Source organism: Microcaecilia unicolor, chromosome 5 (assembly GCF_901765095.1).
Source record: "Microcaecilia unicolor chromosome 5, aMicUni1.1, whole genome shotgun sequence".
NCBI lineage: Eukaryota > Metazoa > Chordata > Amphibia > Gymnophiona > Siphonopidae > Microcaecilia > Microcaecilia unicolor.
Genome location: NC_044035.1, coordinates 220,070,594 through 220,095,198, shown reverse-complemented (window position 1 = coordinate 220,095,198; position 24,605 = coordinate 220,070,594). Strand labels below are relative to the sequence as shown.

Genomic DNA, 24,605 nt, shown 5'->3' with positions numbered 1-24,605 from the left:
GAGAGAAGTGTTAAACTTTCTTTTCCTTTTCTAGTCAGTACCTGTAGCTGCAAAGGTCTGGCTTGCACTTCCCTTAGAACCCATGGAGACTTTTCTCCAATGTGGCAGGAGTTAATGGGTTTTCTCCCACCACATTGCTACAGGGCTTTGGCATACCAATAATATATTTGGGTATAGAAAGACAAGTGTAATTGTCAGAAAGGGAGAAGCACTGTTGCCTTTATACATGTGAGATCCCTCTAAGTACCGTGTTGCAATTATGGAGACCACGTCTACAAAAGTACATTCATACATTGTTTCTAGATATGGCACAGCTGGGAGTTGTTTGTAAGTCCTATTTCATGGTACATAAGTAGTACAGCATGCCCTTCAAGATAATTTGTCAGCACAGGATATTTAAGTGGTGTGTTGTATGCTAATAACTTATCCACAGACACTGATCCGTTTAGCTGTGCCATTTATGTTTTGAACTTATCCATGGGCTCTGTTTTTCCCCCCATACCCTGCCAGCCCTTCCTGGAAGCGTACCCACACACCCAGCAGCCTTTTTGGTTAATATGTGTATTCTAATTCCCAGGGAATGCACGCGAGGCGGGTTCTGTAACTTTATGCATCTGAAACCTATTTCGAGGGAGTTGCGGCGTGAATTGTATGGACGTCGTCGCAAGAAGTAAGTAAGCTAGTTAAATCTGAGTTCATTTCAGATAGTGTCTATAGAAGAAAGGTTTTTGATGTTTCATTTCAGCTTTCCATCCTAGCATTATTCTAAGAATATAATGCTTGGATGTTAGTCAGTAACAGCACATGATTTAATATCTCCCCAAGTCAAATTCCACTTTCAAAACTGAAAGAGAATTTTACTTGTAGCCCGAGAGAAGTTCGGTTTATCTCAGTATTTTGTTGCAAATCTCAGAATCCTTGCAGGCAGGGTAATTTTATAAATTAAAGTAAATAAATATTTATGAAAAGACACAAAAGACATTTACAGTTAACAAAACAATATTTCAGCATCAACAAGAACACTATCTTCAAGTAACACACCCTGGAATGTATAGTTATGCAGTATTGCTGTTGTAATCTAGTGGCAAGGGATAATGTGAATCAAGATTTGCAAAAACTACTTTACATTAAAACAGGTTCTTACATAATTGTTTCCCAACCAAGTGCTGAAGGCAGGTCTGGCAAGTTGCTTTTCAGGATAGCCACAGTGAATACACATGAATTTCCTTATAGTCAATATTCAGTACAGGCAGGTCTATCTCATACATAGTGATTGGATATCCTGAAAATCTGAGCTGCTAAATGTGCCTTCAGGACAGGGTTGGGAAACAATGCCCTATATAATTTATGGATGATGTAATCTGCACTGCAAAGAAGAGTAGGGTAGATACTTTGAGCCTTATTTCATTGGTACTCTATTCCATTCAAACTACTGCATGTGATAAACTAGGAAGGTAAAATAGTCTTGGAATTGTGCTGTATGGAGGAGAAATTTAGCACTCCTGGTTAGTGGAAGATCACACTTAGAATCCATAATGTGTAAGTGATCTCATTATTATAGTATACAGTTTATTCTGAATAGATTCCATAGTGGAGGTGACTGTTACAGAATATTGTATGTATATTTTGTACCACAAAGGTAAAATCTCTCTCCAAATGAGCCTCTGTTTCTCCTTTACAAAAACAAAACAAAAAAACACAAAACATGTTTCCTAGGCTCATTTCTGTGTTGTGCATACCTCATATATGGGTCGATTTGCCAGGAGTTAATGGGCTTTCTCCCTGGTCCAGAATGAACCTCTCTCTAGATCAGGGGTGGGTAACCTCAGTCCTTGAGAGCCACAGCCTAGTTGGACTTTCAGGATTTCCGCAATGAATATGCATGAGATCTATTTTCATGCACTGCCTGCATTGTATGTAAATAGCTCTCATGTATATTGGTTAAAATTGGTTAGTGGCCTCTGTAGTAAAGCATATCAGACTTGCCTCAATATGTATATTCTAGAAGAAAGGTGGGAAAGAGAGGATAGAGACATTTAAATATCTCCGTGGTATTAATGTACAGGAGGTGAGTATTTCAAATGAAGGAAAATTCCAGAATGAGAGCACATAGATGAAGTTAAAAGGTTATAGGCTCAGGAATAATCTAAAGAAATACTTCTTTTTGACAGAAAAGGGTGGGTGATGTGTGGAGACAGTGTCTGAATTCAAGAAAGCATGGGACAAGCATGTGGAATCTCTTAAGGAAAGGAGGAGGTAGTGGATGTTGTAGATGGGCCATTTGGCCTTTATCTTCCATCATGTTTGTATGTTTTATTTGGGAAATCCTGAAAACCTGACTAATTTGTGGCATTTGAGGATCAAGGTTGCTCACCACTGCTCTAGATGAAGCATGTCATAGCTCTGAAGATTCCTTTTTATCAGCTACCTTTGACATTAGTTTTCACCAAAGTAATCATATTTGTGTGTATTGCATGCATGGATATGTTCAATAATAAAGCATTTTACACTAGTAGTTACTACCTATATATGACTTACAATAGTAAGAGATTCAAACTAACAAGTTCAGCTGCTTTAATTTTTCTTCTTTACAGGGACACACAACAGACGAGATTAGAAATAGACAAGTTTGTTTAATTATATATATATATATATACTAGTAAAAAAGGCCCGTTTCCGAAACCAATGAAACGGGCGCTAGCATGTGGTTTTTTTTTGTGTGTATGTGTCACAGAGTTATTTTGTGTGTGTGTGAGTGTGTGAGGGTGCGGTGTGTGTGCAGGTTGTTGATGTGTGTCTTTTTTTGTTTTGTTTTGTTTTTTGCTTGGGGGTTGGGGGATGTGCTGTGCTGGCAAAGTGGGTTCGATTGGTGTGTGGCTTTGAGGGTGTGTTTCTGTTGTGTGTGTGTGGTTTTGTCTGTCAAGCAGGTTTGTGGAGGGGGGTCTTTCTGTTGGTGAAATGTAAATGTGGTTGTAGGGGGGTCAGCCTTTGTTGAGTGTTGTTTTTTTTTCCATGTTTTTTTTTTTTGTGTTGTGCTGAGGCAGTAGTGTTGTTTTAGATGGGCGGAAGGTAGAGGAGCACGTTCTTTGTCTGTTGGTATTTTTTGGCCGTTTCAGGGCTACTGTAGGGGAATGCTGGAAGAGAAATGTGCTGTTGGAAGCAGCGCCATCTTTTTCCATTGGGCTGGGGTTCTGGGCATCCTGGAGGTGGGTGACGGCTTGCCTGAGGACGGGGATGGTTGTTTTAAGTTGGCGGAAGGGAGAAGAGCACGGTCTTGGGCCGTCGGGGGGTGATCCGGTATGTTTGGTCCATTTCAGGCCGGCTGCAGGGGAATGCTGGAACATTTATGCGCTGCAGGAATCAGCGCCGTCTTTTTCCGGGTGCTCGGGGAATCCCCGAGGTGGGAGACAGCTTGCCTGAGGCTGGGGATGGTTGGGCACGTCCTTGGCCGCTTTGGCAAAAGGGGAAGAGGAAGGGGGTGGGGAGTTACCCTTACCGTTCAGTGAATCCAGACTGCCCCAATTTGACTGCCCCTATCGGACCGACCGTTCACTTGTCTATTAGATTGTAAGCTTTTTGAGCAGGGACTGTCTCTCTTTGTTAAATTGTACAGTGCTACGTAACCCTAGTAGCGCTCTAGAAATGTTAAGTAGTAGTAGTTACCTACAGCCGCCTGAGAAACCATGTATTCTTTGTTTGTTTTGTATTATTAGTTTGCATTTCTGTTGAAGAAAGAGTGGATGCCTTTCGAATGATGGAGGTGGTGCGTCGGTGTGCGGTTGTTTCGTTAGTTTGGCAGCCAGTCTCCAGCGATTCCTAGGCAGGGAAGGAGTACTCCTCCCCCTTCCTTGGTCGCTGTTTGCTGCTGGCTGGGTCGCGGGTAATCCTTCCAGCTGGGCCGCAGCTTGTCCTGTTCGCCCACGTCCCAGATGGTGACGGGCACGTTGTTTTCCTGCTCCTCTGACTCCATGTCAAGCGATCCCAAATATAGTCTATGCTATAGGCCCTCTGGCACTCTTCAGTACTGGCATTAGGCATTTAAAAATTTCTCCCCCCCCCGGTCTATTTTTGCACATACCCACAGCAGGAATATTCTTCTCTTGTTCCAGCGGTGGTTCTGTGCTCTCCGTGCTGCACAGATAATGAGCCATTCTGCTGGGGAATGCTCCTCCCTTATTATCACGTAGTTTCCTCTGATTGGTCCGTCTTACGTTGCCTAGTGTTGCCTGGGAACGGTGTTGTGATGGTCCTTTGTGTTTCAGAATGTTGAGGGTGTTTTTTCTGATTGGTCCGTCATGCGAGGGCGGGGCAGAAAAACATGGTCAGTGTTGTGGCTTCACCACCATGAATCCATGAACCCTTCAGTGAGTGACTGAGTGACTTCAGAACGTTGTCTTCAGAATGTTGAGGGTGAGTTTTATTATAGTAGATAGATAGATAGATAGATGGATAGATAGATATCTACTATAATAAAACTCACCCTCAACGTTCTGAAGACAACGTTCTGAAGTCACTCAATCACTCCCTGAAGGGTTCGTGGATTCATGGTGGTGAAGCCACTCCACTGACCCGTGCCCCGCCCACGCGTCAAACGTCAGAACGTTGTCTTCAGAACAGTAAACTAAAGGAAGGGAATGGGGATTGCAACCAAGCAGGTGGAGGAGTAGGGAAACACGCAGAGCGTGTTTCCCTACTCCTCCCCTGCCTAGGAAACGCAGCCTACCAATCTCCCAACCCACCCGCGGAAAAAATCTGGAGGGAAACCACCTCCAAAGCTCTGGAGTCCAAATGACTCCGGACACCAGTGTTCGAGGTCCAAACCCCCCCCCCCCCCCCCCAAGCCACCTACCAAAGCTGCAGTTGAAAAGAAGCCCCGCCCACAGAATGCAGGGGGTGCAACACCCCCCCCCCCCCCAAGCCACCCACCATCGCGTTGCTTTGCCGGCGGGGACCCGAAACCCCGCCAGCAGAAGTCCTGTGTTGTCTGCTGAGTCTCACTCCAGCGATCTTCGGCGTTGCTAGCCTGTGCAGGCAGGGCTTCTGTGCGTCTGACGTCCTGCACGTCCAGGACCTCAGACGCACAGAACCCCGCCCTGCACAGGCTAGCAAGCAACGCCGAAGATCACTGGAGTGAGACTCAGCAGACAACTCAGGACTTCTGCTGGCGGGATTTTGGGTCACCCGCCAGCAAAACTACGCGACGGTGGGTGCGATGGCGACGGTGGGTGGGATGGCGGCAGGGGGGGCATCGCGCTGAGGAGGCGCTTCCTTCCTTCTTCAAAGCAGGATCCCCCCCACAAAACTGAACTAAACAACACACACACACTCATATGGCAGTGCTTCCTGAACCCCCCCCCCCCTACACACACACTTACTCACTCTCATTTGGCCACACTTCCTCAACGCCCCCCCCCCAACACACACACACTCACATCTGCCAGCGCTTCCTGAAACCCCTGCCCCCCCCCACTCATCTGGCAGTGGTTACTGAACCCCCCCCCCCCCACACACACACACACACACACACACTCACTCTCATTTGGCCACACTTCCTCAACGCCCCCCCCCCCCCCCCAACACAAACACACTCTCTCATCTGGCAGCGCTTCCTGAAATCCCTGCCCCCCACACACGCACTCACTCACTCATCTGGCAACCCCCCCCCACCACCACACACACACTCAGTCTGTCATATGGCAGCGCTTCCTGAACCCCCCCACACACACACACTCTCTCTCATCTGGCAGCGCTTCCTGAACCCTCCCCCCCCCCCCACACACACACACACACACTCTCATGTGGAAACGCTTGATAAAATGCCCCCCCACACACACACACACACACACACACACACTCACTCTCATTTGGCCACACTTCCTCAACGCCCCCCCCCCCCCAACACAAACACACACTCTCATCTGGCAGCGCTTCCTGAAATCCCTGCCCCCCACACACTCACTCACTCATCTGGCAACCCCCCCCCCCCCCCCACCACACACACACTCAGTCTGTCATATGGCAGCGCTTCCTGAACCCCCCCCCACACACACACTCTCTCTCATCTGGCAGCGCTTCCTGAACCCCCCCCCCCCACACACACACACTCTCATGTGGAAACGCTTGATAAAACGCCGCCCCCACACACACACACACACACACTCATCTGGCAGCACCACACACCCCTCTTCTTCCAAGCTGAAACCCTCAACACACACACACACCCCACACACCCCTCCAACACACACACATTCACACTCTCTCTCACTCTCATCTAGCAGCGCTTCCTGAACCCCCCCCCCCCCCACACACACACACACTCTCTCTTTCTCATCTGCCAGCGCTTCCTGAAACCCCGTACACACACACACAGACACTCACTCTCTCTCATCTGGCAGCGCTTCCTGAAACCCCTGCCCCCCCCACACACACTCACTAATCTGGCAGTCGTTCCTGAACCCCCCCACACACACACACTTACTCACTCTCATTTGGCCCGCTTCCTGAACCCTCCCCCCCCCCCCCCCACACACACACACACTCTCATCTGGCAATGCTTAATAAACCGCCCCCCCCACACACACACACACACACACTCACTCATCTGGCAGCATTTGCAGAACCCCCACACCCCTCTTCTTCCAAGCTGAACCCCCCCAACATACCCACACAACACACACACCCTCTCTCTCATCTGGCAGCACTTCCTGAAACCCCATACACACACACACTCACTCACTCTCTTAACTGGCAGCACTCCTGAACCCCCCCCCCCCCCCCCCCACACACACACACACTCTTCCTCATCTGGCAGCGTTTCCTGAAACCCCATACACACACACTCACTCTCTCTCTCTCTCATCTGGCAGCGCTTCCTGAACCCCCTGCCCTCCCCCCCCCCCCCCCCCCCCACATTCACACACTCTGTCATCTGGCATCGCTTCCTGAACCCCCCCCCCCCACACACACACACACACACTCTCTCACTCATATCTGGTAGCGCTTCCTGAACCCCCCATACCCCTCTTCTTCCAAGCTGAACCCCCCCAACACACACACTCTCTCTCTCTCCCCCTCCTCCAGCACACCAATTGCTTGGGTGCAGTGGCGGGAATCTCAGACAACAGAGAGAGAGGAAGGGAGGTATCTCTGTCACACACACACTCTCTCTCTCTCACATACAATGTCTTTCTGACTCTCACTCTCACATACTCTGTCTCACACTGTATCACATTCACTCTCTATGTGTCACACAGTCACTCACACACTCACTTGGTCTCATACACTCACTCTCACAGAGAATCTGTGTCTCACACACACTCTCTCGCACACACACACACTCTCTCTCACACTGTGTCTCACATATGCACTTGCACACACTCTCATTCTCACACACACACACTGACAGACACACTCACACCCAGACACTCTCTCTCTCACACACTCACACTTTCACTCTCTCTCTCACACACAGTCACTCTCACATACACTCTCCCAAACATCCACACTCCGAGGAAAACCTTGCTAGCGCCTGTTTCATTTGTGTCAGAAACGGGCCTTTTTAACTAGTGTGTATATATATATATATATATATATATATATATATATATATATATATATAGTATCTTTCCTGGGGCAATAGAATCTTATCTTACTTTAGTATCTGAGATTTTAATATTGGGTAATATATAGAATACTTATCTAAGAACATTTCTCTGTAATAAGCTGAGTCAAAACAGATTGGGATTTAGTTGAATTACCTTTCGAAATCTGGGTCTAAAGTAAGTTATAGGTCTGACGAAGTAGGTATTTTCCTGCCCCACAGGGCTTTATAATCTAAGAGCTGGATATTAAAAAAAACTGCACTAACCTGAGCAAAGCATGTTGCTTCTTGTTTAACAGTGACTTGCGTGTGTGTGTGTTATGATTGTCTGATGTAACAGTGTCATAGCACACAAAGAAAAGCAGTACTAAACTAAGAAGTAAGAAGGTGCCCTAATAAAAGTATGGGGATGCAAGATTATTAGCTGCAGAAAACTGTGTGAAAAATCAGTGATAGTGGAATAAAGTTTTAAGTTTAAAATAAAACCCACTGCATGGATCTCTAAGTTGGGCTGTCCTGGCCCTGGCACCTCCAACACAAGAATCAACTTCCAAACCACCTGCCCTGGCACCTCCCAACACAAGAGAACTTCCAATCCACCTGCCTTCTCCTCTAGAAGGTCTTGTGGAGGCATCATCCTTTTGCTTCTCAATCTGCCATCTTGGAAGATGGCAGCCATTTGGCAAATGTCAGTAATATCAGCTGAACCGTCCTAGAAGGTACCTCGAGAAGAAGACAGACTTTGCTTCCCCAAGACAAGACCAGGTAAATATTACTAGTTATCTGAGAGGAGGAGGGAGTCAAGTACTTTGTCAGTTCTTTGGCCCAATTGCCTCCTCTGTCATTATTCTATGCTCAAAAACAAAAGCTCAGGTTGAGGCAATTCAGTTTTTTTTTTGTTTGTTTTTTAGTTTGTCTTTTGAGCAGACAGAAACCTATGCTGTGTTTTGCCAATTTTAGAACTGTTGTCTAAAGTAGGATCCAGTTGAGGCGTGATTACTGTATTTATTTTATTTATTTTATTGCATTTGTATCCCGCATTTTCCCACCTATTTGCGGGCTCAGTGTGGCTTACAATACATTGTAATGATGGAGTACAATTTGTTACAACACAATTATGGTTACATTTTGAGGAGTTAAGTTAGAACAAGGTCCAGGTATCGTTAAGGGGAGTAAAACAATGGAGAAAGATGATTGAACACTAGAAGAACAACGGATACTGGTAGGGCAACAGAACATTAGCAGGAGAACTTTCGGGCTTAATGTTTTTTACCTGTAAAATTTAGGTTTAAGTTTGTTGAAGTTACGGGGGATAGTAGTACTGAGGAGGATGTATTGCTGCATTGTTTACAGTGTGTGTGGACTTCATGTGTTTTGATCTTTTCGATAGACTTTTTCAAAGAGATGAGTCTTTAATAGTTTACGGAAGTCAGTTAATTCATAGTTCGTTTTCAGATTTCGTGGTAATTTATTCCAGAATTGCATGCTCATATAAGAGAAGGTTGATGCGAGGACAAGCAGGCTGCTTGTTCTCACGACTGGGTTGACGTCCACGGCAGCCCCCACCAACCGGAAGAAAACTTCGCGGGCGGTCCCGCACGCAGGGCATGCCCACCGCGCATGCGCGGCCGTCTTCCCGCCTGTGCGCGACCGTTCCCGCTCAGTTTTTTTCCATTCCGTGCTGGAGAGAGACGTGTTCCCGTCTCTCTCTTAGTGAGCCCCGGAAACCGGATTGCGGTTTTTTCTCTTTTCAAGTACGCGTTCGTGTGTTATTTTCTTTTTTTTAAAAAAACTGCGAAAAAGAATTTTCCTCGTTTTAGCTTCGAGGGCGCGTCGTTGTGGCCGCGCGGTCGTTTCTTCTTTTTCGGGTGTGCTTTTCACCGCCACCATCGACGATTTTGACTTCACCGACGCGATTTTTCCGTCAATGTCCTCGAAGGTCCTGAGCAGATTCAAAAAGTGTGGTCGGTGCGGCCGGTAGATCTCGCAGACCGATACTCACGCTTGGTGTCTCCAGTGCCTCGGCCCAGAGCATAATTCCAAGACGTGCACCTTGTGTCTTGGCTTAAGAAAGCGGACACAGGTGGCGAGGCAAGTTCTGCGGGACCGTCTTTTTTGAACTTGCGCCGGCCCTTTGATGTCGACCTGTACGGCATCGGTGTCGACGGCCGGGTCTTCGGTATCAGTACCGATGTCGACGAAGTCGGCGCCGACTCTGGCATCGACCCCAGGCGTACAGGTACCTTTGGCCCGCCGGTGACGGCAGTGGTGAGCGGCTGCGTGGGCAGTCTGCCCCGGCCACCCCCTCTGCTCAGGGCCATCGGGACTGAACCCTGTCGGATCCGATACCTCGAGGCCGGGGGGGGGGGGTTCCACCTCCTCCTCCTCTCTTCCGCCGAGCGCCGATGACGGACATCGCAAGAAAGCCAAGAAGCACCGTCATCGGTTGCCCACGGCGCACGGGACTGCCAGCCCCGGTACATCGAGGGACGACTCGACACCCAGGAAGCGGCAGTGCCGGGAGGAGCGTTCCCCCTCAGTCGAAGAGGTGTCGCTGCGTCGGTCCGCGGGTACCTCGGTACCGTCTCCTGGACCCGAGCAGCTTCCGGCACCCACACCGGCCCCTCTGCCTTTCCCGACAGCGGGCCTTGACGAGTGCCTCCGAGCCATCCTTCCCGGGATCATGGAAGGGCTGATGCGCCAGGCTCTGCCGGCACCAGGGGGTGCTTGCGCCCCCGGCGCCTTTGATGGAGGTGGGCTCTGGCCCGATGCTGAGGCCTCTGACGCCGCTTGCGGCGCCGGTGTCGACTGCCACGCAGGTGGAGTCCACGTCGATGGAGGGAGCTTCGTCCCCGCTGGCGCGGGAGTTCACTGCTCGACGCCATCATCGAGGACGTGGTTCCTCGCAGTCAAGACGGGTCCGGTTGAGGTCTGAGCTGAGAGAGCTCATGTCCGACACCGAGGAAGAGGCCTCGTGGGGGGAGGAGGAGGACCCCAGATATTTCTCCTCAGAGTCTGTGGGCATTCCCTCCGACCCCACTCCTTCACCGGAGAGGAAGCTCTCGCCTCCTGAGAGCCTCTCCTTTGCCTCTTTTGTCAGGGATATGTCCATCAGCATTCCCTTTCCCGTGGTTACTGTGGATGAGCCGAGGGCGGAGATGCTCGAAGTCCTCGACTATCCATCACCACCTAGAGAGTCTTCCACGGTGCCGTTGCACAATGTCCTTAAGGAGACACTGCTTCGGAACTGGTTGAAGCCACTATCTAATCCCACCGTCCCCAAGAAAGCGGAGTCCCAATACAGGATCCACTCGGACCCAGAGTTGATGCGGCCTCAATTGCCTCATGACTCGGCGGTCGTGGACTCTGCTCTCAAGAGGGCACGGAGTTCGAGGGATACCGCCTCGGCGCCCCCTGGGCGGGAGTCTCGCACTCTGGACTCGTTTCTGAGGAAGGCCTACAAATCTTCCATGCTTGTGACCCGCATCCAATCATACCAGCTCTACACGTGCATCCACATACGGAACAATGTGTGGCAACTGGCGGACCTGGTCGACAAGCTCCCTCCGGAGGTGGTCAGGCAGCTGAAGGCGTGCAGAAAGTTCCTGTCCAGGGGTATCTATGACACCTGTGATGTGGCATCTCGAGCTGCAGCCCAAAGTATAGTGATGCGCAGACTCTCATGGCTGCGTGCCTTTGACCTGGACAACCGCACCCAGCAGCGGCTGGCGGATGTCCCTTGCCGGGGGGATAACATTTTCGGCGAGAAAGGTCGAGTAGTTGGTGGACCAACTACACCAGCGTGTAACCGCTCTCGACAAGCTCTCCCACCGGGCGCCTTCAGCATCCACCTCAGCAGGTGGACGTTTTTCCCGGGCCCGGCAGGCTGCACCCTACGCTTACAGCAAGCGTAGGTACACCCAGCTGGCCCGAAGGCCTCCTCAGGCACAGGGACAGTCCTAGCACGCTTGTTCCCATCAACAGCGTGCGCCTAAGCAGCCGCCTGCGCCTCCACAGCAAAAGCCGGGGACGGGCTTTTGACTGGATCCATGGGAACATAGCCGCCATCAAAGTATCCGTGCCGGACAGCCTGCTGGTCGGGGGGAGGTTGAAACTTTTTCACCAAAGGTGGCCTCTCGTAACTTCCGACCAGTGGGTTCTCCAAATAGTGCGGTGCGGATACACCCTGAATTTGGTCTCCCCTCCACCAAATTGTCCACAGGGAGCCCAATCCTTCAGCTCCCATCACAAGCAGGTACTTGCAGAGGAACTCTCCACCCTTCTCAGCGCCAATGCAGTCGAGCCCGTGCCACCTGGGCAGGAAGAGCAGGGATTCTATTCGAGGTACTTCCTTGTGGAAAAGAAAACAAGGGGGATGCGCCCCATCCTAGACCTGAGAGGCCTGAACAAATATCTGGTCCGAGAAAAGTTCAGGATGCTTTCCTTGGGCACCCTTCTACCCATGATTCAGAACGACGATTGGCTATGTTCCCTGGATTTAAAGGACGCTTACACTCACATCCCGATACTGACAGTATCTCCGATTCCGTCTGGGGACACGGCATTTTCAATATTGTGTGCTGCCCTTTGGGCTCGCCTCTGCACCACGGGTGTTCACGAAGTGTCCCGTGGTGGTTGCAGTGTATCTACGCAAGCTGGGGGTGCACGTGTTCCCGTATCTCGACGATTGGCTGGTCAAGAGCACCTCAGAGGCAGGAGCTCTTCGGTCCATGCAGTGCACTATTCACCTTCTGGAGCTGCTGGGGTTTGTGATAAATTACCCGAAGTCCCATCTCCAGCCAGTCCAATCTCTGGAATTCATAGGAGCTCTGCTGAATTCTCAGACGGCTCAGGCCTTTCTTCCCGAGGCGAGGGTGCAGAATCTCCTGTCCCTCGCTTCCCAGACCAGACAGCTCAGCAGGTCACAGCTCGGCAGATGTTGAAACTCCTGGGCCATATGGCCTCTACGGTCCATGTGACTCTCATGGCTCGTCTTCACATGAGATCTGCTCAATGGACCCTAGCTTCCCAGTGGTGCCAAGCCACCGGGAATCTAGAAGATGTCATCCGCCTGTCCGTCAGTTGCCGCAATTCGCTGCACTGGTGGACAATTCGGACCAATTTGATCCTGGGACGTCCATTCCAAATTCCGCAGCCCACGAAGGTGCTGACGATGGATGCATCTCGCCTGGGGTGGGGAGCTCATGTCGATGGGCTCCACACCCAGGGGGTGTGGTCCCCCCAGGAACAAGATCTTCAGATCAACCTCCTGGAGCTCCGAGCGGTCTGGAACGCACTGAAGGCCTTCAGGGATTGGCTGTCCTACCAAATCATCCAAATTCGGACAGACAATCAGGTTGCAATGTATTACATCAACAAGCAGGGGGGCACCGGATCTCGCCCCCTGTGTCAGGAAAGCCATCAGGATGTGGCGTTGGGCTTGCCAGTTTGGCATGCTTCTCCAAGCCACATACCTGGCAGGAGTAAACAACAGTCTGGCCGACAGGCTGAGCAGAGTCATGCAACCGCACGAGTGGTCGCTCCATTCCAGAGTGGTACGCAAGATCTTCCGAGAGTGGGGCACCCCCTCGGTGGACCTTTTCACCTCTCAGACCAACCACAAGCTGCCTCTGTTCTGTTCCAGACTACAGGCACACGGCAAACTGGCGTCAGATGCCTTTCTCCTCCATTGGGGGAATGGCCTCCTGTATGCTTATCCTCCCATACCTTTGGTGGGGAAGTCCTTGCTGAAGCTCAAGCAAGACCACGGCACCATGATTCTGATAGCGCCTTTTTGGCCCCGTCAGATCTGGTTCCCTCTATTTCTGGAGTTGTCCTCCGAAGAACCGTGGAGATTGGAGTGTTTTCCGACTCTCATTTCGCAGAACGACGGAGCGCTTCTGCACCCCAACCTTCAGTCTCTGGCTCTCACGGCCTGGATGTTGAGGGCGTAGATTTTGCTTCGTTGGGTCTGTCTGAGGGTGTCTCCTGTGTCTTGCTTGCCTCTAGAAAGGATTCCACTAAGAAGAGTTACTTTTTCAAGTGGAGGAGGTTTGTCGTTTGGTGTGAGAGCAAGGCCCTGGAACCTGCTTGAATACCTTCTGCGCTTATCAGAGTCTGGTCTCAAGACCAACTCAGTAAGGAATCACCTTAGTGCGATTAGTGCTTACCATTATCGTGTAGAGGGTAAAGCCATCTCTGGAGAGCCTTTAGTCGTTCAATTCATGAGAGGCTTGCTTTTGTCAAGGCCCCCTGTCAAGCCTCCTGCAGTGTCATGGGATCTCAACGTCGTCCTCACCCAGCTGATGAAGCCTCCTTTTGAGCCACTGAATTCTTGCCATCTGAAGTACTTGACCTGAAAGGTCATTTTCTTGGTGGCAGTTACTTCAGCTCGTAGAGTCAGTGAGCTTCAAGCCCTGGTAGCTCATGCTCCTTATACCAAATTTCATCATAACAGAGTAGTACTCCGCACTCACCCTAAGTTCCTGCCAAAGGTGGTGTCGGAGTTCCATCTTAAGCAGTCAATTGTCTTGCCAACATTCTTTCCCAGACCGCATACCTGCCTTGCTGAACGTCAGTTGCACACATTGGACTGCAAGCGAGCGTTGGCCTTCTATCTGGAGCGGACACAGCCCCACAGACAGTCCGCCCAATTGTTTATTTCTTTCGACCCCAATAGGAAGGGGGTCGCTGTCGGGAAACGCACCATCTCCAATTGGCTAGCAGATTGCATTTCCTTCACTTACGCCCAGGCTGGGCTGGCTCTTGAGGGTCATGTCACGGCTCATAGTGTTAGAGCCATGGCAGCGTCAGTGGCCCACTTGAAGTCAGCCACTATTGAAGAGATTTGCAAGGCTGCGACGTGGTCGTCGGTCCACACATTCACAGAATCTGTTTGGGGTTTGAATCCAACTCCACCCTCCAGGACCCGATTTATTCTGTTCAGGCTGCACTCTCAGTTAGTTGTTCTTCGTAGGTCAATTTCTGTTATGCCCTCGCCGTTGCAAGGTTCAATTGACCTGGGTTCTTGTTTTGAGTGCGCCTGTGAGCTAGGGATACCCCAGTTGTGAGAACAAGCAGCCTGCTTGTCCTCTGAGAAAGCGAATGATACATACCTGTAGCAGGTGTTCTCCGAGGACAGCAGGCTGATTGTTCTCACCTACCCTCCCTCCTCCCCTTTGGAGTTGCGTTTTACTCATTCCTTTGCTTGTCATTCAACTGAGCGGGAACGGTTGCGCACAGGCGGGAAGACGGCCGCGCATGCACGGTGGGCATGCCCTGCGTGCGGGACCGCCTGCAAAGTTTTCTTCCGGTTGGTGGGGGCTGCCGTGGACGTCAACACAGTCGTGAGAACAATCAGCCTGCTGTCCTCTGAGAACACCTGCTACAGGTATGTATCATTCGCTTTATTTGAAAATCTTGCAATTAAACTTGAAGGCGCTGCAGCTAGTACAGAATGCTGCTCTCTTGTTGACAGGTGCATCAATGCATCATCACATCACATCTTATCTAAGAGCTTTGCATTGGTTACCTGTCTGGGGTTTTTTTTAATGTAATATTGTATCGTATACAATCAAGCAAATGGCTTTTATAGCAAAGTGGTCATAAAATAAAAGAAAAAAGTGGAAAAAAAACCTTTAAAATAATAAATAGCCAATAATAATCCTGACCACTCAAATCCACCATTTTGAGATTCAGAAATTACGTACAGAGGAGTAAAGGGGAAAAAAAGAGGTCCTATTACTAAGCCGCGGTAAAAAGTGGCCTGCGGTAGTGTGGGTGCATCTTTTAGGCGCCCGCTGAGCCATTTTTCTTTTTACTGCGGCAGGGGAAAAGGACTTTTTTTTAATGGCTTGGGAAATGGGTGTCTGCTGAAATTAAAACTACCGTGCACCTATTTATGGCCTGAGCCTTACCGCCACCCATTGACCGCTAGGCTCATGCAACACACGCCAACTGCTGATTACCGCCGTGAAAGCCCCCATGGCAGAAAATAGAAAATTATTTTCTACCACAGGATTCGGCACGTATCAAACACTGAATTACCACCGGGTGCACGCATTATCCCAGAGGTAGTGCCGATTTGGTGCACTACCCGCACATTAGCCCTCCTGCACTTTAGTAAAAGGGCCCCTAAGAAATTAACCTAACACTGAACACACAAATTATATATACTGAGCTACATGTTCCAAGGAGGCCCATCCCAACTGGTAAGGACTCCACAATAGCATGCTTAATGGCCAGAAAAACAGAAAGGTGAGATAGTTTAAAAAAAAAGACATATTTCAGAGATTGATATGTAGTAACACATTTTCATGGATATCTAAGGAAAAAGTAGCCCTATCTGAAGAGCTCCAGGTCTCATGAGTAAAATTTGCTTTCAGCGTCTCTGAATGTCTCTAGAGACATCTGGAAAGACTCTAATCTTAAATCCAAAAAGTTTTTTCTTCGTTTCTAAAGAATAACTTCAAAAGCCATTCCTTCTCTGGATTAAGAGCCAACACAGAATTAAGGTAGAATTAGTTGCAGATTCACGATTCCAGTAAAGCAGATACAGTGGTGGAAATAAGTATTTGATCCCTTGCTGATTTTGTAAGTTTGCCCACTGACAAAGACATGAGCAGCCCATAATTGAAGGGTAGGTTATTGGTAACAGTGAGAGATAGCACATCACAAATTAAATCCGGAAAATCACATTGTGGAAAGTATATGAATTTATTTGCATTCTGCAGAGGGAAATAAGTATTTGATCCCCCACCAACCAGTAAGAGATCTGGCCCCTACAGACCAGGTAGATGCTCCAAATCAACTCGTTACCTGCATGACAGACAGCTGTCGGCAATGGTCACCTGTATGAAAGACACCTGTCCACAGACTCAGTGAATCAGTCAGACTCTAACCTCTACAAAATGGCCAAGAGCAAGGAGCTGTCTAAGGATGTCAGGGACAAGATCATACACCTGCACAAGGCTGGAATGGGCTACAAAACCATCAGTAAGACGCTGGGCGAGAAGGAGACAACTGTTGGTGCCATAGTAAGAAAATGGAAGAAGTACAAAATGACTGTCAATCGACAAAGATCTGGGGCTCCACGCAAAATCTCACCTCGTGGGGTATCCTTGATCATGAGGAAGGTTAGAAATCAGCCTACAACTACAAGGGGGGAACTTGTCAATGATCTCAAGGCAGCTGGGACCACTGTCACCACGAAAACCATTGGTAACACATTACGACATAACGGATTGCAATCCTGCAGTGCCCGCAAGGTCCCCCTGCTCCGGAAGGCACATGTGACGGCCCGTCTAAAGTTTGCCAGTGAACACCTGGATGATGCCGAGAGTGATTGGGAGAAGGTGCTGTGGTCAGATGAGACAAAAATTGAGCTCTTTGGCATGAACTCAACTCGCCGTGTTTGGAGGAAGAGAAATGCTGCCTATGACCCAAAGAACACCGTCCCCACTGTCAAGCATGGAGGTGGAAATGTTATGTTTTGGGGGTGTTTCTCTGCTAAGGGCACAGGACTACTTCACCGCATCAATGGGAGAATGGATGGGGCCATGTACCGTACAATTCTGAGTGACAACCTCCTTCCCTCCGCCAGGGCCTTAAAAATGGGTCGTGGCTGGGTCTTCCAGCACGACAATGACCCAAAACATACAGCCAAGGCAACAAAGGAGTGGCTCAGGAAGAAGCACATTAGGGTCATGGAGTGGCCTAGCCAGTCACCAGACCTTAATCCCATTGAAAACTTATGGAGGGAGCTGAAGCTGCGAGTTGCCAAGCGACAGCCCAGAACTCTTAATGATTTAGAGATGATCTGCAAAGAGGAGTGGACCAAAATTCCTCCTGACATGTGTGCAAACCTCATCATCAACTACAGAAGACGTCTGACCGCTGTGCTTGCCAACAAGGGTTTTGCCACCAAGTATTAGGTCTTGTTTGCCAGAGGGATTAAATACTTATTTCCCTCTGCAGAATGCAAATAAATTCATATACTTTCCACAATGTGATTTTCCGGATTTAATTTGTGATGTGCTATCTCTCACTGTTACCAATAACCTACCCTTCAATTATGGGCTGCTCATGTCTTTGTCAGTGGGCAAACTTACAAAATCAGCAAGGGATCAAATACTTATTTCCACCACTGTACATCCAAGGGAGCATTAGTCTCATTCGTTACTTACTGAGCATTGGTCTTATTTTTTGATGATAAACAATAGGAAAAGGAGACACATTTTAGAATTAGAATGCATTATTTCTAATCCACCCTCATTTATTTATTTATTTATTTGTTCAGAGCACTTATACCCCCGCTTAATACCACTTAAAGTGGCCTCAAAGCGGCTTACAATGAACTGAGGAAACAAATACATTACAGTGTCGGTATAGAGGGTAGAAGGATCAAAGGGAGAAGGGAAGGGCAGAGTACAAAACAACATAAAATTCACATACAATTAACATGCTCAGACAAATAAAAAATGTAGCGATCCAGTTCCAGTGATCATAACGCAGAGGGAATCCCTCAGTCCAATACAAAGCAGTTTTAGTCAAGCAGGGACATGATATGCCAAGCATAATAGGTTCTCCCTCAAGTGCTTTTTAAACATTGACAGCCAAGACTAATTTTTCAGCTGCAATGGCAGTTTGTTCCACTCTACTGGGCCTGAAATGGAGAGGGCACCAGTTCTTGTCAAGTCCAAACAGAGCCATTGGAGATCAAACACGTTTCTCCAAGGATCTTAAAGAGCATGTTAGCCCATACCACTTAACAACATTTTTGAAATAGTAAGAAGCATCCTGATACAGTAAGAAAAGCGTTTCCATACTGAAACAGACCAAAGGTCCATCAAGCCCAGTGTCCTGTTTCCAACAGTGGCCAATCCAGGTCACAAGTACCTGACAAGATCCCAAAACAGTACAATACATTTTATGCTGCTTATCCTAGAAATAGTGGATTTTCACAAGTCATCTTAATAATGGGTTATGGACTTTCCTTTTAGTAAGATATCTTTTAGGAAGATATCTAAACCTTTTTTAAACCCCTCTAAACTAACTGCTTTTACAACATTCTCTGGCAACGAATTCCAGAGTTTAATTACACGTTAAGTGAAGAAATATTTTCTCCAGTTTGTTTTAAATTTACTACTTTGTAGCTTCATTGCGTGCCCCTTAGTCCTAGTATTTAACAAGCGATTCACGTCTACCCGTTTCATTCCACTCATCATTTTATATACCTCTATCATATCTCCCCTCAGCTGTCTTTTCTCCAAGCTGAAGAACCCTAGTTGTTTCAACCTTTCCTCATAGGGAAGTCATCCCATCCCCTATCATTTTTGTCACCCTTCTCTATACCTTTTCCAATTCCACTATTTTTTTTTTTTGAGATGCGGTATCCAGAATTGCACACAGTATTCAAGGTGTGGTCACACCATGGAGCGATACAAAGGCATTATAACATCCTAATTTTTGTTATCCGTTCCTTTCCTAATAATACCTAGCATTCTATTTTCTTGCTTTGCGGCCACCGCAAGTTGAGCAGAGGGTTCCAATGTATCGTTGGTGAAGACACCTAGATCCTTTTCCTGGTTGGTGACTCCTAGTGTGGAACCTTGCATCACTTAGCTATAGTTTGGGTTCCTCTTTTCCACATGCATCATTTTGCATTTGCTTACATTAAACATCATCTGTCATCTGGATGCCCAGTCTCGTAAGGTCCTTTTGCAATTTTTCACAATCCTCTTCCAGTTTAACAACTTTGAATAACTTTGTGTTGTCAGCAAATTTAATTACTTCACTAATTATTACCATATATAGATCATTTATAAAATATGTTAAAAAGAAATGGTCCCAGCACAGACCCTTCTCCATTGTAAATACTGACCACTTAAGCCTACTCCGTTTTCCATCTTTTAACCAGTTTTTAATCCACAATAGAACATTACCTCCTATCCCATGACTTTCCCATTTCTTCTGGAGTCTTTCATGAGGTACTTTGTCAAATGTCTTTTGAAAATCCAGATACACAATATTGACTGGCTCATTTATCCACATGTTTGTTCACTCCTTCAAAGAAATGTAGTAGATTGGTGAGGCAAGATTTCCCTTCACTAAATCCACATTGGCTTTGTCTCATTAATCCATGCTTATGGACTGGAAAAATTCCTCATTTTTAGGTATAACTTGTCTGGAATGTTTTTACGTTTGGGGAGCGTGCCAGGTGCCCTTGACCTGGATTGGCCACTGTCGGTGACAGGATGCTGGGCTAGATGGACCTTTGGTCTTTCCCAGTATGGCACTACTTATGTACTTATGTACTTATGCACTTGCTCTGTAAATTTTGTTCTTTATAATAGTTTCTACCATTTTGCCTGGCACCAACATCAGGCTCACTGGTCTGTAATTTCCCGGATCATCTCTGGAACCCTTTTTAAAAATTGGCATTACATTGGCCACCCTCCAATCTTCTGGTACCATGCTTGATTATGTAGATAAAATACATATTACTAACAATAGTTCTGCAAGTTAATTTTTCAATTCTATCATTACTCTGGGATATATACCATCCAGTCCAGGCGATTTTGCTACTCTTCAATTTGTCAAATTGTCCCATTACATCTTCTAGGTTTACAGAGATTTGATTCAGTTTTTCTGACTCGTTAGCACTGAATACTATTTCTGGCACCGGTCTCTTTCCCACATCTTCCTCTGTGAAGACCAAAGCAAAGAATTCATGTAATCTGCTATGGCCTTGTCTTCCCTAAGTGCCCCAACTGATTCTTTTGCCAGCTTCTTGCTTTTAATATACCTAAAAAATGTTTTTACTGTGTGCTTTTGCCTCCAACACAATCTTCTTTTCAAAGTCTCTCTTTGCCTTCCTTATCAGCGCTTTGCATTTGACTTGCCATTCCTTATGTTGTTTCCTATTGTTTTCAGTTGAATCCTTCCATGTTCTGAAGGATTTTCTTTTAGCTCTAATAGCTTCCCCACAAAAGTATTCTATGTCATTGTACAATCCACAGTTCTTACACACTTAGACTACTGCAACGCAATCTACTCGAGTTTCAAAGAGCAAGTCACAAATAGACTCCAAATGGCTAAAAATACAGCAGCCAGACTCATTTTAAGGAAGCCACAACACAAAAGGGCCAGCCCCCTGCTAACAGCATTCCACTGGCTGCCAATCAAAGCCTGCATAAATTTCAAACGCTGAACCATGGTCGAGCTCATATTCCATGGTGAAGCACCTGCATACCTCTTGGACATGATCATCCTACCTCTTAAGTTAAGAACACAGAAGTGAGGCAAGAAATCATCTGACCCTTCACTACCTCAGATGTCACAAGCTCCTCTACAAATTCGTTCACTCAGTGAATTTCCTATACTATGGAATGCCCTTCCCAAGACACAAAGATCCATAACACAGTACACTAACTTACCTGTTCAAAACGTTCCTACCCACAGACAACAGAAATGAAGCATCCTCATCCTCCCCCACACAAACTAAGGCCAAGACTTCAACACAACCGAACAAAGCAACCAAATCTGATCAATTGATCTTCCCCGGTACGATAACAAACCACTCTTAACCTCTCCCCAGAACAGCTACCCACCCCTCTCTTCCTACTGATCTCTCCTTCTATACTCTCCATCTATCTCTTATATTTCTTTATTTCCACAAACTAAAATTGTAAGCCACGTCGAACCAATCATACTTGGAAAATGGGGATATAAATGCTGTTATAAATAAATAATAGCTTCCTTTACCTTGCCTTTTAACCATGCTGGCTGTTGTTTGGTCCTTCCTCCTTTTTTAATACATGGAATATATTTGGCCTGAGCTTCCAGGATGGTATTTTTGAACAGCATCCATGCCTGATGTAAATTTTTGACCTTTGCAGCTGCTCCTCTTACGTTATTATTTTCACCATTCTTCTTATTTTATCATAGTCTCCTTTTTGAAATTTAATTGCTAGCGTATACTTACTTTAGAGCTTATATCAAATCTGATTGTTATGATCACTATTATCAAGAACCATTTACCTCCTGCACCAGATCATGCGCTCTCCACTAAGGACTAGGTCTAGAATTGTTCCTCCTCTTGTTGGCTGTGAACCAGCTGCTCCATAAAGCAGTCCTTTATTTCATCAAGGAATTTTAGACCTACTACTATTTAACATTTCTAGAGCGCTACTAAGGTTACGCAGCGTTGTACAGTTTAACAAAGAAGGACAGTTCCTGCTCAATGGAACTTACAATCTAAAGGACGAAATGTCAAGTTGGGGCAGTCTAGATTTCCTGAATAGAGGTATGGTGGTTAGGTGCTGAAGGCGACATTGAAGAGGTGGGCTTTGAGCAAGGATTTGAAGATGGGCAGGGAGGGAGCCTGGCGAATGGGCTCAGGGAGTTTATTCCAAGCATGGGGTGAGGCAGGCAGAAAGGGGGGAGCCTGGAGTTGGCGGTGGTGAAAAAGGGTACTGAAAGGAGGGATTTGTCTTGAGAGCAGAGGTTACGGGTAGGAACGTAGGGGGAGATGAGGGTAGAGAGGTAGGGAGGGGCTGCAGATCGAGTGCATTTGTAGGTTAGTAGGAGAAGCTTGAACTGTATGCGGTACCTAATCGGAAGCCAGTGCAGTGACTTGAGGAAAGGGGTGATATGAGTATATCGGTCCAGGCGGAAGATAAGACGTGCAGCAGAGTTCTGAACGGACTGAAGGAGAGATAGATGCCTAAGTGGGAGGCCAGTGAGGAGTAGGTTGCAGTAGTCAAGGCGAGAGGTAACGAGAGACTGGATGAGAGTTCGGGTGGTGTGCTCGGAGAGGAAAGGGCGAATTTTGCTAATGTTATAGAGGAAGAAGCGACAGGTCTTGGCTATCTGCTGAATATGCACAGAGAAGGAGAGGAAGGAGTCGAAGATGACTCCGAGGTTGCGGGCAGGTTTCTGAAAGAAAGTTCTTCAAACCAGATGACGCGACTCCATGTGCCCCAACAAAAGGAGAGCCCAACTCCACCTCCACCCAATCTCAACATACTCCACCACCCCCAAACCACCAGGCCTCCCAAGGCAGACCACAACAGCCAATATGAACCCACCAGGAAACAGGACACCCCCATCAAAATCTGGACATCCACACTGCCCGGACCTCTAGCATGCCCTGATGTTACATTTACACACAGTAAGTGACGGCAGATAAAGACCTGAATGGTCCATCTAGTTTTCCCAACAGTCATGTTCATTATCAATTCAAGATTAAATCAACAACGAGCACAGTCAATATTGAGGTAATTGAAATCACTCATTATTGTGTTCCCCAGTTTGTTAGTCTCCCTAATTTCTGATAACATTTCTACATCTGTCCATCCTGGCCAGGTGGATGTTAATACACTCCTATCACTATCCTTTTCCCCTTTACACATGGAATTTCAATCCATAGGGATTCCAAGATGTTTTGTGTCCTGCAGAATTTTTAGTCTATTCTATTCAAGGCTCTCCTTAACATATAATGCTACCCCTCCACCAATTCAATCAACCCTATCATTGCGATATGATTTGTATCTTCGTATGTCAGTGTCCCACAGGTTATCTTCCTTCTACCAGGTCTAAGAGATGCCTATTATATCTTATTTTTTTCATTTAGTGCAATATATTCTAACTCTCCCATCTTATTTCTTAGGCTTCTGGCATTTGCATGTAGACATGTCAGACTGTTTGTTGTCCCTATTTACATCTTGCTCAGCAATTGACAGTGCTTTTTATTTAAGGACACCTGGTCTACTATGGTCTCTCTTTCAACCTCTTTATCTGGATGACCTATCTCCCTGTTTTGGTGATATCTTTGAAAGGTACCTTATTCCGAACTATGTGCTTTTCAGCGACTTTCAGCCTTCCTCCAGTTTCTAGTTTAAAAGCTGCTCTATCGCCTTGTTAAATGCCGTTGCCAGCAGCCTGGGCCCCACCCTTGTTCTCTCCTTTCGGAATAGGCTCCCACTTCCCCAGAATGTTGCCGTGTTCCTAACAAATCTAAAACCCTCCTCCCTGCACCATTGCCTCATCCACACACACAGACTTTGGAGCTCTGCCTGTCTCGGGCCCTGCATGTGGAAAGGGGAGCATTTCTAAAAATGCTACCCTGGAGGATCTGGTTTTCAGCTTTCTACCTAAATTTGGCTTCCAGAGCCTCCCACGTTTTCCTCTGTCACTGGTACCCACATGTACCAAGGTAGCCATCTTCTACCCAGCACTATCTAAAATCCTATCTAGGTAATGCTGAGGTCCACCGCTTTTGCACCAGGCAGGCAAGTGACCATGCGATCCTCACATACACTAGCCACCTTGCTATTTACATGTCTAATAATCGAATCACCAACTGCAACAGCCATCCTTGCCTGTCCCTCCTGGACAGAAGCTCCTGGAGACACATCCTCGGTGCAAGAGGATATTGCATCCCCTGGTGGGCTGGTCCTGGCTACAGGATAACTTTCGACTTCACCAAGGTGATGCTGTCCTTTTAGGAGAGATCCCTCCTCCAAAGCAGCACAGCACCCCTCTCACTGCTGGACTGCTGTCTACATCTTAGTATTATACAATTAAAGTATTTTAGAATTAAAACTTGTTAGTGACTAGGGATATTAGATAAATATAAAGAGCCTTATGATCATGTGGTATAATGTAACAAAAGAGAGGGAACAAAGTACAAACTAAAGTCCAAACAAAAATGTGTAATTTATTTAGTGTTTACTTCTTTGTACACAATGAATCATCCCTAACAGCCTGTACAGTATTCAATAACCCACAGGCAACCAGTTCAGTCGCTTCAAACGCACTGTTACATGTTCAGACCTTGATAGGCCAAACAAAAATTTAACTGTGAATTCTGTGCAATCTGATGTGACTGAATAAAATAATTTGGCAGTCCCAGATAGATGACATTGCAGTAGTCTATACTGCCTAATATCATTGCCTGTACCACTTTTTTTTTTTATTATTATTGTATTTATTTATTGCATTT

The 24,605-nt window shown here is 47.2% G+C and overlaps 1 protein-coding gene across 1 annotated transcript in view; it reads left to right on the top strand.

Annotated features, from left to right (window-relative positions):
• The window catches only part of U2AF1 (U2 small nuclear RNA auxiliary factor 1), a 396,385-nt gene that overhangs the window by 365,085 nt on the left and 6,695 nt on the right, over positions 1–24,605 (top strand). The window contains exons 8-9 of the mRNA XM_030203793.1: positions 578–670; positions 2,595–2,627. Coding sequence (XP_030059653.1) covers positions 578–670; positions 2,595–2,627 — 126 coding nt within the window. The remainder of the gene's footprint in view (positions 1–577; positions 671–2,594; positions 2,628–24,605) is intronic.